Source organism: Salvelinus namaycush, chromosome 4, assembly GCF_016432855.1.
Source record: "Salvelinus namaycush isolate Seneca chromosome 4, SaNama_1.0, whole genome shotgun sequence".
Classification (NCBI taxonomy): Eukaryota; Metazoa; Chordata; class Actinopteri; order Salmoniformes; family Salmonidae; genus Salvelinus; species Salvelinus namaycush.
This window is the reverse complement of record NC_052310.1, coordinates 14900015-14915619: the sequence shown is the minus strand read 5'-3', so window position 1 is coordinate 14915619 and position 15605 is coordinate 14900015. Positions and strand designations below refer to the sequence as shown.

Genomic DNA, 15605 nt, shown 5'->3' with positions numbered 1-15605 from the left:
TTTAAACCTCTGTCCTCGTTCCACGTACGAGTCAAAGTGCGCGGCAAAGTATAATCTCTGGTATTACAGTACAGGCAGATACTAACAGTGTGTGTGGGGGGGGGTGAGAGAGATGGAGGGAGGTAGAAAGGTGAAAAGGTAATCCGTCTGACCAGATATTCCCTCCCTGTGCTGTTGTAAGGAGTGAGAAATGAGCTGAGGCGAACGATAGCAACTATGACAAGGAACCATGGTGTTCAATCTGGAAAAACTGTCAGGAAAGAATTCTAGGATGGACACCCCGGTCCATTCGCTGCATCTGTAATGGAAATGGAAAAGCAGGGCTAGGAGGAGAATGGGGTTGGCTGAAGGGCTATCGGCTATTGTTTACACACACACACACACACACACGCGCACGAGAGCCTGGAGAGAGAAAGTGTGTGTGCTGGACACTCGGGCTGAAGCTTCAGTATTGTTAAATGGAACAGACTGGGAGACATAAGAAGACTACTCGGAGAGGTAGAAAATGACGGTACCCACAATACTTACAGTATAGAACATTGTGTACAGCTACAGTACAGTACCAGTCTGCGTTTGAGCCAATCAGTTGTGTTGTGACAAGGTATGGGTGGCATACAGAAGATTTGGTAAAAGAACAAGTCCATATTATGGCAAGAACAGCTCAAATAAGCAAAGAGAAATGACAGTCAATCATTACTTTAAGACATGAAGGTCAGTCAAACTGGAAAGTTTCTTCAAGTGCGGTCGCAAAAACCAAACGGTCGCACCCCCCCCACACACGCACACACGCACATACGTATGACGAAATACTCCATTATTCTGAATGTCATCTATAGGAGCTAGAGAGCTGGTCAAGGTGAGAGAGTAGATTGGGATGGAGACGTATGGTTGCTAGGGGAGCCAGCGATGCATGACGAGAAACCGTCGATTACTTGAAGGTCAGATGGAGGGGAAAGGCCTGTAAGATTAGCGAGCTAGCTGGGTTGCTGCCACGCTAAACCTTGGCTGCCCTTGTGTTTATTTCCTGCCCCAGGAACCAGAGGCAATTTGTGCATCCCAAATGGCAACCTATTCCCTGTAGTCCATAGGGCTCTGGACGAAAGTAGTCCGCTATGTGGGGAATAGGGTGCGACTTGAGACGCATCCACTAGGAGATGGATAGCTCCCCATACGTCCATGCTACTGAGGAGTCATGGCTGTCTACCTCCGATTTATAGGTCAATTAACCACCACCTTGTGGTGCATACAGCGATCGTTAGTGTGTTAACTGTTGTGTCCTTGTAAAAAAAACAAAAAAAAACAAGTAAAAATAAAACAAATATCCGTTGTACGTCCCTCTCTACCTCCCTCCATCCCTCTTTTTCCCGACACATTCCCTTTGCTTCCTGCCATCTTCCTCCCTCTCCCTCTCCGGCCGTTGCTCTCTCCCTCCGCCGTTGTCATGCCAACTTCCCAGGAGATGGGGTTGTCATGGCGACCGTGCAGTAGGGCAGATCAGCTGATGTCTGGTGTTGTTCAGGCATGTGCACAAATCGCCTGGCTGCTACATGTGCTCCGCTTTCCAATAGAGGTTATTTGTCTTTCCTCTCATTCTCTTTCACTCTATCTTTCCATCTCTCCAAACATGTATTGTTTCACCAGTGTTTCCCCCTAGGATTTTTTTCATCAGCGGTGACAAAGTTAGCATGGGTGGGGGGGGAGTGGTCTCCGACCTCTTGGTCACATAGACAAAATGTTGCTGTTTTAAACTAATTTCCTGCAATTTGACACATTTTGCCATGGCTTATGCGTGTTTTTAGGTTATCTCCAACATTGAGTGACTCCAACATTCTAACAAAATCAATGGTTTCCTCATGCCATAACATTTTGTGCATTTTTTCTTCTCACTGACTGTCAAGTTTTTATTTTGGTGGTTGTTAGTTTTCAAAGATGATCTTATCAATATACACTGAGTGTACAAAACATTAAGAACACCTTGATAATATTGAGTTGCACCCTCCCCTTTTGGCCTCAGAACAGCATCAATTCTTTGGGGCATGGACTCTACAAGGTGTCGAAAGCGTTCCACAGGGATGCTGGCCCATGTTGACTCCAATGCTTCCCACAGTTGTGTCATGTTGGCTGGATGAACTTTGGGTGGTGGACCAAAATGTTAGGCGTGAAAAACCCAGCAGCATTGCAGTTCTGTCACCTACTACCATACCCCGGTCAAAGGCACTTAAATCTTTTGTCTTGCCCATTCACCCTGATTGAAGTGGATTTACCAGTGACATCAATAAGGGATCATGCCTCAGGACTACCTGGGCTGATGACTCCTTGCTGTCCCCAGTCCACCTGGTTGTGCTGCTGCTCCAGATTCAACTGTTCTGCCTGCGGCTATGGAACCCTGACCTGTTCACCAGACGTGCTACCTTGTCCCGGACCTGCTTTTTTTCTAGTCAGTTGTACATCTGAATGCATTCAACTGAAATGTGTTTTCCGCATTTAACCCAACCCCTCTGAATCAGAGAGGGGGGCTTCCTTAATCAACATCCACTTCTTCGGAGCCCGGGGAACAGTGGGTTAACTGCCTTGCTCGGGCAGAACGGCAGACTTTTACCTTGTCAGCTCGGGGAATCGATCCAGCAACCTTTCGGTTACTGGCCCAACAGTCTAACCACTAGGCTACCTGCTACCAACCTGCACGACATTTACAAAATCAAAGGTAGAGGGTCTCATGATAAGCTGTAGACCACACTATCTACCTAGAGTTTTCACCGGTATTTTTCGTAGCTGTCTACATACCACCACAGACCGATGCTGGCACTAAGACCGCACTCAATGAGCTGTATTCCGCCATAAGCAAACAGGAAAAATGCTCATCCAGAAGAGGCGCCCGGGGACTTTAATGCAGGGAAACTTAAATCCGTTTTACAAAATTTCTATCAGCATGTCAAATGTGCAACCAGAGGGGAAAAAAACTCTAGACCATCTTTACTCCACACACAGAGACGCGTACAAAGCTCTCCCTCGCCCTCCATTTGGTAAATCTGACCATAATTCTATCCTCCTGATTCCTGCTTACAAGCAAAAATTAAAGCAGGAAGCACCAGTGACTCGGTCAATAAAAAAGTGGTCAGGACTGTTTTGCTAACAGAGACTGGAATATGTTACGGGATTCTTCCGATGACATTCAGGAGTACACCACATCAGTCGATGATGTCGATGCACAGTGACCGTACTGTACATACTACAACCAGAAGCCATGGATTACAGGCAACATCCGCACTGAGCTAAAGGCTAGAGCTGCCGCTTTCAAGGAGCGGGACTCTAACCCGGATCTTATGCGCTGACCAACTGGCAAGTGTCTTCACTGACATTTTCAACCTCTCATTGTCCGAGTCTGTAATACCAGCATGTTTTAAGCATGTTGTGCCCAAGAACACTAAGGTAACCTGCCTAAATGACTACCGACCCATAGCACTCATGTCTGTAGCCATGAAGTGATTTGAAAGGCTGGTCATGTCTCACATCAACACCATTATCCCAGGAACCCGAGACCCACTCCAATTTGCATACCGCCCTAACAGATCCACAGATGATGCGATCTCTATTGCACTCCACACTGCCCTTTCCCACCTGGACAAAAGGAACACCTATGTGAGAATGCTATTCATTGACTACAGCTCAGCGTTCAACACCATAGTGCCCTCCAAGCTCAACAATAAGCTAAGGACCCTGGGACTAAACACCTCCCTCTGCAACTGGATACTGGACTTCCTGACGGGCCGCCCCCAGGTGGTAAGGGTAGGTAACAACACATCCGCCACGCTGATCCTCAACACAGGTGCCCCTCAGGGGTGCGTGCTCAAGTCCCCTCCTGTACTCCCGGTTCACTCATGACTGCACCGCCAGTCACGACTCCAACACCATCATTACGTTTGCCCGATGACACAACAGCCTAATCACCAACAACGACAAGACAGCCTATAGGGAGGAGGTCAGAGACCTGGCCGTGTGATGCCAGGACAACAACCTCTCCCTCAACGTGATCAAGACAAAGGAGATGATTGTGGACTACAGGAAAAGGAGGACTGAGCACGCCCCTATTCTCATCGACGGGGCTGTAGTGGAGCAGGCTGAGAGCTTCAAGTTCCTTGGTGTCCCCATCACCAACAAACTAACATGGTCCAAGCCAACCAAGACAGTCGTGAAGAGGGCAAGACAAAACCTCCTCAGGAGACTGAAAAAATGTATCATGGGTCCTCAGGTCCTCAAAAGGTTTTACAGCTGCACCATCGAGAGCATCCTGACTGGTTGCGTACGGCCCAGTACATCACTGGGGCCAAGCTTCCTACCATCCAGGACCTCTATACCAGGCGGTGTCAGAGGAAGGCCCTAAAAATTGTCAGACTCCAGCCACCCTAGTCATAGACTGTTCTCTCTGCTACCATGTACCGGAGCGCCAAGTCTAGGTCCATGAGGCTTCTAAACAGCTTCTACCCCCAAGCCATAAGACTCCTGAACATATAATCAAATGGCTACCCAGACTATTTGCATTGTCCCCCCCCGTCCCCCCCTCTTTTATGCCTCTGCTACTCTGTTATCTATGCATAGTAATTTGAATAACTCTACCTACATGTACATATTACCTCAATTACCTTGACAAACTGGTGCACCTGCACATTGACACTGTACCGGTACCCCCTGTATATAGTCTCGCTATTGTTATTTTAATTACTTGTTCCTTTTATTTCTTTTTCGTATTTTTTAAACCACATTGATGGTTAGGGGCTTGTAAGTAAGCATTTCACTGTAAGGTCTACACCTGTTGTATTCGGCTCATGTGATTAATAAAATTTGATTTGATTTCAATGAAAGAAGCCGAATCGAAAACGCCAATCTGACTGTTTCATTATCCCAACTCATTAAAAAGAAATGAGGCTCGTTCCAATCAATTAACTTGTTCATTTAAATATGCTGTCACGAACACGAGCATATGGTGTTGGGAGTATACCTGTTGAAATCGTTTCTAACCCCTGGGCTCATTTCACTTTCAGTTATATTGGCTAGCTATTGGTGCAGCAGCTAGCTATTGGTGAAGCAGCTAGCTATTGGTTGTTTACCCCTTGACGCGTGGTGCCATGGTGGAGCTGTCACATTTCCTTCATCTGATGAAGATGGAATAATTATTATTTTGTCCCAGTATGATGCTGGACTAAGGGGGTAATGTGTAAGACTGTTTCCATAGTCTACTCTACGCTGTGCTTAATGGGGCCTGGACTCACAGAGACAGGGGGAAGGAGTGGGAAGGGATAGAAAAAGAGAGGTAGGGAGGGATAGAAAGAGATGGTGGGAAAGAAAGAAAGAAACTATAAGCTATGACCATTAGACCCTAACCTCTGAGCTGTATTGACCTGTGGGAGAGAGAAAAAGATAGGGGGGGAAGAGACAGAGACAGAGAACGAGGGTGTCTGAGAGAGAGGTAATTAGACACACCATGATGTTTAGGCATGGCCCTGACCTTTAAGCGGTGTTTACCTGTGATGCTATTAAATAGAGGTTAGGGCTCGGTCTAACACATTTGGTGGGGTTTTGCAGAGCTCAGTAAAGCCCAACTACACACCTGCAGAATACTGGCATCTGACCACACTGGCTGGTTCAACGAGCCTCGATCAGAAGTCATTGATTAGTCCTGTGGGATCAAGATCAATAACTGAAAACATTTCTATCTTGAAGAAGATATTTGGCCACATTCTTCTCAGCCTCCTTGAGCAAACACTTTTTCATATTTTTTTTTTTTTACAATCACAGTTCTGCTCTGTTCAGTTCATAGTTATTTAACAGTATAATCCACTCAGCAAAAATCCATCAACAAAACAAAAGATGATTCATTCCAGAGCAAACAAATGCACAATATACCGTCTACTTTTCATTATCTTCATTATGTTCCTTAGAGATGTTATGTTCCGTTAAATATAAAATCACACCAGGAACAATAACCCTTGAAGCAGCCAGACGTTACACACAGAACCTTGGTGTTTTACCTTTCTATTGCAGTCTGTGTAGGACCATGTCAGAATAACCCCTGGTCCCTTTCCTTACCAAGCAAATGAAGAGTGATGGATTGTAATTTGGATTCAGTCTGAGAACCGCTAGTGTATTGCTGTGTCCATTGAGCTGCGCTTACTCAAACTTCCCTGGTGTGTGTGTCTGCGTACTTACGTGTGTGTCCTCTCTCTCTGTCCTACCAGGTGACTGGGATCAGTGTGTCCCCTGGTAAGGATCAATTGGTGGTGTTCCACACTAAGGACAGCCGGGACCTGGTGGTTTGTCTAAAGGGCATGATGCCTGCCGGGGACAGCCGCATTGGAGAGCTGGTGGGCACCCTGCTCAGCCACTTCAAAAGGTAACCAGTGGGTGTTTATGTGTGCCATGCATGTGTCTGCCTTTCTGTCTGTTGGTCGGTCGGTCAGGTGGTCGGTCGGTCAGTGGGTGAGTCTGTCTGTCTTTCTACTCGTCTTTCTGTCTGTCTGCGTATGTTTGTGACGTGTGTCTGCAGGGAGCCATAGAACCAGTACAGCTATACAGAACCTGTCCTCCGTAGGAGGTTGGTGGCACCTTAATTGGGGAGGACGGGCTCGTGGTAATGGCTGGAGCGGAATCGGTGGAACTAAATCAAATACTTGGTTTCCATGTGTCTGATGCCTTTCCATTCGCTCCGTTCCAGCCGTTAATATGTGCCGTCCTCCCTGCAGCAGCCTCCTGTGCTCTCCTGTAAGCAAAGTCCAGTACCTTCTGTATGGTGCATTCTCTCAGATGTGCAGACAGTAAAGGAGATTATGGTCCAGGCCAGCTGTCTCCCCCCACCTACTGTGTTACTTACTCACTGTCCCTTCGTTCACCCCTGGAAAAACTGCACACGCAGCAGATTTGAACTGCTCTACTGTCCCACCTGATATGGTACTGTACATCTATTATATACCAGAGCTTGACATTGAACTTGTCTCGACACTTGTCCTTTGGACAAGGAGGGCAGATTTTGTTTTACTTGTCCAAAAGCTCAAGTCACTTATCACTTGTCCCTCCCCCAAAAATGGTTGTCTCGTTGTATGAAGCAAGGAACCCCTTTACAAAATAAAATGAATTACTATCTTTTTTTTACCACAGAGAATCAGACAAAAATGTAAGTTACACTCTGCCTGTTGGCTTCTTTGCATATTCAAGGCTGTCTCAAAATACAACACTGCCCCTTTAAGGCTCTCCTGGAGGATGGTTGGCCACCCTAGGTAGCCTATCAAATATTACAAGATTACAATTATAACCAAATGCAATTTATGTCTTTTATAAAATAGTTCCCTCCAGGGCTGGTAATTAAAGGTGCCCCGTTGTCCGTTGGATGATTAAAAATATGTCTACGGTTCAAAAGTTCTGGGACGACAGATCCAAAATTCATACCGCTGAACATAAAGAAAAAAAAAAGCAATGAGGTAGATGCAACAGGTCAGACCGTTTATCTTAAAATGTTGATGAAGTTGTATGTCTTCATATTATAAGATCAACGATGTGCACATGGCTGTAGGCTACGCGCTAATGTTCCAAAATGCTTAGCGTCAAAACACCGCTCTCAAAAGCGCACCACACGCACGAGCGGTTTCATGTGACAGAGATTCAAATATCCGTTACAAATGAAGAGAGGAGATCTAAAGATGCATCAACTAGCGCGGGTTACTAATATGACTAGGATTATGCCTTTTGCTGCTGCGCAATTAACTAAAGTTGATTTGAAAACCAATCTTACATGAAAAATGCTGGTTTCAATGACATATTAAGTGTTTAAGTAATTCCCTCAACATTTGGTCGTATTTTGACTAGGCTACTTTGAAACAAGGTAAGACTTGCTTCATAAAAGGACATCAAATATCCAGGTTTTAAACAAGTGTATCTTTAAATAGTTTTAAAATGCTGACTACCTTTGCTCAGATTCAAGGTGGATGATGTGTGGTGCGCGTCAGGCACTGTCCTTCACTCTCCGGTCTTCTGACCATTTGATCTGAACCAACCGAGCCTTGAGAATGTCAACGAAATCCAGCCTTTTAGACGTTAATGTTAATTATTCTTCATTATACCTGTCATGTTAATGTCATGTTATTTTTAAGTTGGGGCTTGTATGATAGATGATTGCAGCATGTCAAATCAAATCAAATCAAATTTTATTTGTCACATACACATGGTTAGCAGATGTTAATGCGAGTGTAGCGAAATGCTTGTGCTTCTAGTTCCGACAATGCAGTAATAACCAACGAGTAATCTAACGTAACAATTCCACAACTACTACCTTATACACACAAGTGTAAAGGGATAACGAATATGTACATAAAGATATATGAATGAGTGATGGTACAGAACGGCATAGGCAAGATGCAGTAGATGGTATCGATGACAGTATATACATATGAGATGAGCAATGTAGGGTATGTAAACATAAAAGTGCATAGTTTAAAGTGGCTAGTGATACATGTATTACATAAAGATGGCAAGATGCAGTAGATGATATAGAGTACAGTATATACAGTATATCACAAAAGTGAGTACACCCCTCACATTTTTGTAAATATTTGAGTATATCTTTTCATGTGACAACACTGAAGAAATGACACTTTGCTACAATGTAAAGTAGTGAGTGTACAGCTTGTATAACAGTGTAAATTTGCTGTCCCCTCAAAAGAACTCAACACACAGCCATTAATGTCTAAACCGCTGGCAACAAAAGTGAGTACACCCCTAAGTGAAAATCTCCAAATTGGGCCCAAAGTGTCAATATTTTGTGTGGCCACCATCATTTTCCAGCACTGCCTTAACCCTCTTGGGCATGGAGTTCACCAGAGCTTCACAGGTTGCCACTGGAGTCCTCTTCCACTCCTCCATGACGACATCACGGAGCTGGTGGATGTTAGAGACCTTGCACTCCTCCACCTTCCGTTTGAGGATGCCCCACAGATGCTCAATAGGGTTTAGGTCTGGAGACATGCTTGGCCAGTCCATCACCTTTACCCTCAGCTTCTTTAGCAAGGCAGTGGTCGTCTTGGAGGTGTGTTTGGGGTCATTATCATGTTGGAATACTGCCCTGCGGCCCAGTCTCCGAAGGGAGGGGATCATGCTCTGCTTCAGTATGTCACAGTACATGTTGGCATTCCCTCAATGAACTGTAGCTCCCCAGTGCCGGCAGCACTTATGCAGCCCCAGACCATGACACTCCCACCACCATGCTTGACTGTAGGCAAGACACACTTGTCTTTGTACTCCTCACCTGGTTGCCGCCACACACGCTTGACACCATCTGAACCAAATAAGTTTATCTTGGTCTCATCAGACCACAGGACATGGTTCCAGTAATCCATGTCCTTAGTCTGCTTGTCTTCAGCAAACTGTTTGCGGGCTTTCTTGTGCATCATCTTCAGAAGAGGCTTCCTTTTGGGACGACGGCCATGCAGACCAATTTGATGCAGTGTACGGCGTATGGTCTGAGCACTGACAGGCTGACCCCCCACCCCTTCAACCTCTGCAGCAATGCTGGCAGCACTCATACGTCTATTTCCCAAAGACAACCTCTGGGTATGACGCTGAGCACGTGCACTCAACTTCTTTGGTTGACCATGGCGAGGCCTGTTCTGAGTGGAACCTGTCCAGTGAAACCGCTGGTCTTGGCCACCGTGCTGCAGCTCAGTTTCAGGGTCTTGGCAATCTTCTTATAGCCCAGGCCATCTTTATGTAGAGCAACAATTATTTTCTTCAGATCCTCAGAGTTCTTTGCCATGAAGTGCCATGTTGAACTTCCAGTGACCAGTCAGTATGAGGGAGTGTGAGAGCGATGACACCAAATTTAACACACCTGCTCCCCATTCACACCTGAGACCTTGTAACACTAACGAGTCACATGACACCGGGGAGGGAAAATGGCTAATTGGGCCCAATTTGGACATTTTCACTTGGGGGTGTACTCACTTTTGTTGCCAGCGGTTTAGACATTAATGGCTGTGTGAGTTATTTTGAGGGGACAGCAAATTTACACTGCTGTACACTCACTACATTACATTGTAGCAAAGTGTCATTTCTTCAGTGTTGTCACATGAAAAGATATACTCAAATATTTACAAAAATGTGAGGGGTGTACTCACTTTTGTGATATACTGTACATATACATTATATTAAGTGGTATTGTTTAAAGTGGCTAGTGATACATTTTTGATCAATTTCCATCAATTTCCATTATTAAAGTGAGCTGGAGTTGAGTCAGTATGTTGGAAGCAGCCACTCGATGTTAATGGTGGCTGTTTAACAGCCTGATGGCCTTGAGATAGAAGCTGTTTTTCAGTCTCTCGGTCCCTGCTTTGATGCACCTGTACTGACCTCGCCTTCTGGATGATATCGGGATGAACAGGCAGTGGCTCGGGTGGTTGTTGTCCTTGATGATCTTTATGGCCTTCCTGTGACATCGGGTGGTGTAGGTGTCCTGGAGGGCAGGTAGTTTGCCCCCAGTGATGCGTTGTGCAGACCTCACTACCCTCTGGAGAGCCTTACGGTTGTGGGCGGAGCAGTTGCCGTACCAGGCAGTGATACAGCTCGACAGGATGCTCTCGATTGTGCATCTGTAGAAGTTTGTGAGTGCTTTTGGTGACAAGCCGAATTTCTTCAGCCTCCTGAGGTTGAAGAGGCGCTGCCGCGCCTTCTTCACAACGCTGTCTGTGTGGGTTGACCAATTCAGTTTGTCCGTGATGTGTACGCCGAGGAACTTAAAACTTACTACCCTCTCCACTGCTGTCCCTTCGAAGTGGATAGGGGGTGCTCCCTCTGCTGTTTCCTGAAGTCCATGATCATCTCCTTTGTTTTGATGACGTTGAATGAGAGGTTGTTTTCCTGACACCACACTCCGAGTGCCCTCACCTTCTCCCTGTAGGCTGTCTCGTCGTTGTTGGTAATCAAGCCCACTACTGTTGTGTCGTCTGCAAACTTGATGATTGAGTTGGAGGCGTGCATGGCCACGCAGTCGTGGGTGAACAGGGAGCACAGGAGAGGGCTCAGAACGCATCCTTGTGGGGGCCCAGTGTTGAGGATCAGCGGGGTGGAGATGTTGTTACCTACCCTCACCACCTGGGGGCGGCCCGTCAGGAAGTCCAGTACCCAGTTGCACAGGGCGGGGTCGAGACCCAGGGTCTCGAGCTTGATGACGAGTTTGGAGGGTACTATGGTGTTAAATGCTGAGCTGTAGTCGATGAACAGCATTCTCACATAGCTATTCCTCTTGTCCAGATGGGTTAGGGCAGTGTGCAGTGTGGTTGCGATTGCGTCGTCTGTGGACCTGTTGGGGCGGTAAGCGAATTGGAGTGGGCCTAGGGTGTCAGGTAGGGTGGAGGTGATATGGTCCTTGACTAGTCTCTCAAAGCACTTCATGATGACGGAAGTGAGTGCTACGGGGCGGTAGTCGTTTAGCTCAGTTACCTTAGCTTTCTTGGGAACAGGAACAATGGTGGCCCTCTTGAAGCATGTGGGAACAGCAGACTGGGATAAGGATTGATTGAATATGTCCGTAAACACACCAGCCAGCTGGTCATGTTTACCCAGCTGTAGAATACCTACATTATAATTAAGCCAAGGCACTTTATCATATCCTTGCTCTGGTCTGAAACGGGTCAATTTTGTGGGGGAATGTGCCTGAACACGCCTCTGCTCCGATGCTATCATGTCTCATTGTATACGCGCTCTCAGCGTGCGAGAGAGAGAAAGCCCTCTGCCATTGGGTTCCTCTTAATTAGTCTCCATGTGCTTCCTATAGAGGCCCATCTATCACAATGAAACGTGGCCAGAACAAAAGGCCACGCCGAGACATCTCAGTGTGTGTGTCCATGTACACTGAGTACACCAAACATTAGGAACACCTTCCTAATATTGAGTTGAACCCCCCTTTAGCCCTCAGAACAGCCTCAACTCGTCGGTGCATGGACTCTACAAGGTGTCGAAAGCATTCCACAGGGATGCTGGCCCGTGTTGACTCCAACGCTTCCCACAGTTGTGTGAAGTTAGTTGGATGTCCTTTGGGTGGTGAACCATTTATTGATACACACGGGAAACTGTTGAGTGTGAAAAAGCCAGCAGCGTTGCAGTTCTTGACACAAACCGGTACGCCTGGCACCTACTACCATACCCCGTTCAAAGGCACTTAAATCTCTTGTCTTGCTCATTCACCTTCTGCATGGCACACGTACACAATCTATGTCTCAAGGCTTAAAAAGCCATATTTTTAACCGGTCTCCTCCCCTTTATCTACACTGATTTGAAGTGGATTTAACAAGTCACATCAATAAGGGACAATATCTTTCACCTGGATTCACCTGGTCAGTCTATGTGATGGAAAGAGCAGGTCATAACGCTTTATGTACTCGGTGTATAATGTGTGTATAATGTGTGTATAATGTGTGTTATGTGCCCTACACATCCCTGTAGATGTAACCTTTATCTGTCCTTCAGCGTGGTGCACAGCCCACACAATACTGAGCAGAGCGTCATAGCAGCTTACATCACACACAGGGACCCAGAGTCAATGGCTGGCTTTTTAATTCCACAAATGTACAGCATGTGTAGTGCAGAGTGATAGTGACAGTAAGTGTAAGCCCCACTCCAAATAACACTCGTTCTTTCACTGTGTAGTTAGTGTACGAGAGTTCCAACTTTCAATATGGGGGCTTATTTCACTGGGGGGGGGGTTCAGAATTTGTCCCCTCAAAAGACTACTTTTCAGATTGAGTTCGCGACTTGACGGGTTTGTTCAAGAAATGTAAAAGCTGTCATATTTTACGAGTAGATAGGCTCCCTCTCAGAATGTATCGGGGCCAAATCTGTTGAGAGTAAAACAGACGCGGCAAATTCTGCTCCACATGAGAATAAGAACATAACCCTCTTATCGGCTGTGACGCACAACAGTTGTCTAGAAACTCACAAATAGTCCAGCCGCTTCTGCATGAAAACGGATTATATCCCCATGCTCTCACTTCCTCCCTCGCTCTTTTCCTTTCTCATCCCTTTTTCCTTTTTTGTCGTTCCCCTATTTTCATTCCTCTTCTTTGTGTCTCTCTGTCTCCCTGTTTATCTTCCTCTCTCTCTGTTTATCTTCCTCTCTCTCTCCCTGTTTATCTTCCTCTCTCTCTCTCTGTTTATCTTCCTCTCTCTCTCCCTGTTTATCTTCCTCTCTCTCTGTTTATCTTCCTCTCTCTCTCTCTGTTTATCTTCCTCTCTCTCTCTGTTTATCTTCCTCTCTCTCTCTTTATCTTCCTCTCTCTCTCTGTTTATCTTCCTCTCTCTCTCCCTGTTTATCTTCCTCTGTTTATCTTCCTCTGTTTATCTTCCTCTCTCTCTGTTGCTCTTTCCTCTCAATGTTTCTCTTCCCTCTCCATCTGTCTTCCCTCTCCCTCTGTCTTCCCTCTCTTTCTCTCTCTCTCTGTCTGTCTCTGTCTCTGTCTCTGTCTGTCTCTGTCTGTCTCTGTCTGTCTCTGTCTGTGTCTGTCTGTGTCTGTCTCTGTCTCTCTGTCTGTCTGTGTCTCTTTTTGTCTCTGTCTCTGTCTGTCTCGGTCTGTCTGTCTGTCTCTTTCTCCGTCTGTCTGTCTCTGTCTCTCTCTCTGTCTCTCTCTCTGTCTCTCTCTCTGTCTCGCTCTCTGTCTCTCTGTCTCGCTCTCTGTCTCTGTCTGTCTCTCTGTCTGTCTCTCTGTCTCTCTGTCTGTCTCTCTGTCTCTCTCTCTCTCTGTCTCTCTCTGTCTCTCTCTCTCTCTCTATCTGTCTCTGTCTCTCTGTCTCTCTCTCTCTCTCTCCTTCTCTCTGTCTCTCTCTCTCCTCTCTTCTCTCTTTCTCTCTCTCTCTCCTCTCTTCTCTCTTTCTCTCTCTCTTTCTCTCTCTCTCTTCTCTCTCTCTCTCTTCCCTCTCTCTCTGTCTCTCTCTGTCTCTCTCTGTGTCTCTCTGTCTCTCTCTGTGTCTCTCTGTCTCTCTCTGTGTCTCTCTGTCTCTCTCTGTGTCTCTCTGTCTCTCTGTCTCTCTCTATCTCTCTATCTCTCTCTGTGTCTCTCTGTCTCTCTGTCTCTCTGTCTCTCTCTGTGTCTCTCTGTCTCTCTCTCTCTGTCTCTGTCTGTCTGTCTCTCTCTTCCCTCTCTCTTCTCTCTCTCTTCCCTCTCTCTTGCTCTCTCTCGGTTTCTCTTCCTCTCTCTCTCTCTGTCATTCTATTACCCCCCCCTCCATCTCTCCTGCCCCCTCCCTTTCCCCCATCCCTCCCTCTCCTTTCTCCTCCTTCCCTCCCTACCCCTCTCCCTCCAACTCAGAAGAGTTGGAGAGTTAAATATTTAAGGTGATGAGCTGCTCTGCTCTGCTATCTCTCCTATATTTAGCCCAGACCTCTGTTCTATTGACATGCACCCCACTGCAGCACAACACACAACACTCAACACACAACTCATTAGTAGAATCAGGTGTGTTACTGCAGGGCCGGATCAAAAGCCTGCATGCATACCTAGTACGTTTATATATTTACGTTTGAGTCGTTCAGCAGACGCTCCTTTCCAGAGCGACTTACAGGAGCAATTACGGGTTAAGTGCCTTGCTCAAAGGCACATCGGCAGCTTTCCAGGAGGAGGACTGACCACTGCTTATACATCATCCACCCTACATGCAGTACGTTACAGTCGACTGTATATGACCCTGATACACACTGAGTGTCCAAAACATTATGAACACCTGCTCCTTCCATGACATAGACTGACCAGGTGAATCCAGGTGAAAGCTATGATCCCTTATTTATGTCACCTGTTAAATCCACTTCAATCAGGGGAGGAGACAGGTTACAGAAGGATTTGTAAGCCTTGAGATAATTTGAGACATGTATTCAAATCAAATCAAATTTATTTATATAGCCCTTCTTACATCAGCTGATATCTCAAAGTGCTGTACAGAAACCCAGCCTAAAACCCCAAACAGCAAGCAATGCAGGTGTAGAAGCACGGTGGCTAGGAAAAACTCCCTAGAAAGGCCTAAACCTAGGAAGAAACCTAGAGAGGAACCAGGCTATGAGGCGTGGCCAGTCCTCTTCTGGCTGTGCCGGGTGGAGATTATAACAGAACATGGCCAAGATGTTGAAATGTTCATAAATGACCAGCAGGGTCAAATAATAATAATCACAGTAGTTGTCGAGGGTGCAGCACCTCAGGAGTAAATGTCAGTTGGCTTTTCATAGCCGATCATTAAGAGTATCTCTACCGCTCCAGCTGTCTCTAGAGAGTTGAAAACAGCAGGTCTGGGACAGGTAGCACGTCCGGTGAATAGGTCAGGGTTCCATAGCCGCAGGCAGAACAGTTGAAACTGGAGCAGCAGCACGGCCAGGTGGACTGGGGACAGCAAGGAGTCATCATGCCAGGTAGTCCTGAGGCATGGTTCTAGCGCTCAGGTCCTCCGAGAGAGAGAAAGAAAGAGAGAATTAGAGAGAGCATACTTAAATTCACACAGGACACCGGATAAGACAGGAGAAGTACTCCAGATATAACACACTGACCCTAGCCCCCCGACACATAAACTACTGCAGCATAAATACTGGG

General features: G+C 46.3%; 1 protein-coding gene across 2 annotated transcripts in view; it reads left to right on the top strand.

Moving 5' to 3' along the window:
- The window catches only part of LOC120046194 (unconventional myosin-Id-like), a 111298-nt gene that overhangs the window by 77726 nt on the left and 17967 nt on the right, over positions 1-15605 (top strand). For both annotated transcript variants that reach the window (XM_038991222.1, XM_038991223.1), the window contains exon 21: positions 6234-6388. In XM_038991222.1, coding sequence (XP_038847150.1) covers positions 6234-6388 — 155 coding nt within the window. The remainder of the gene's footprint in view (positions 1-6233; positions 6389-15605) is intronic.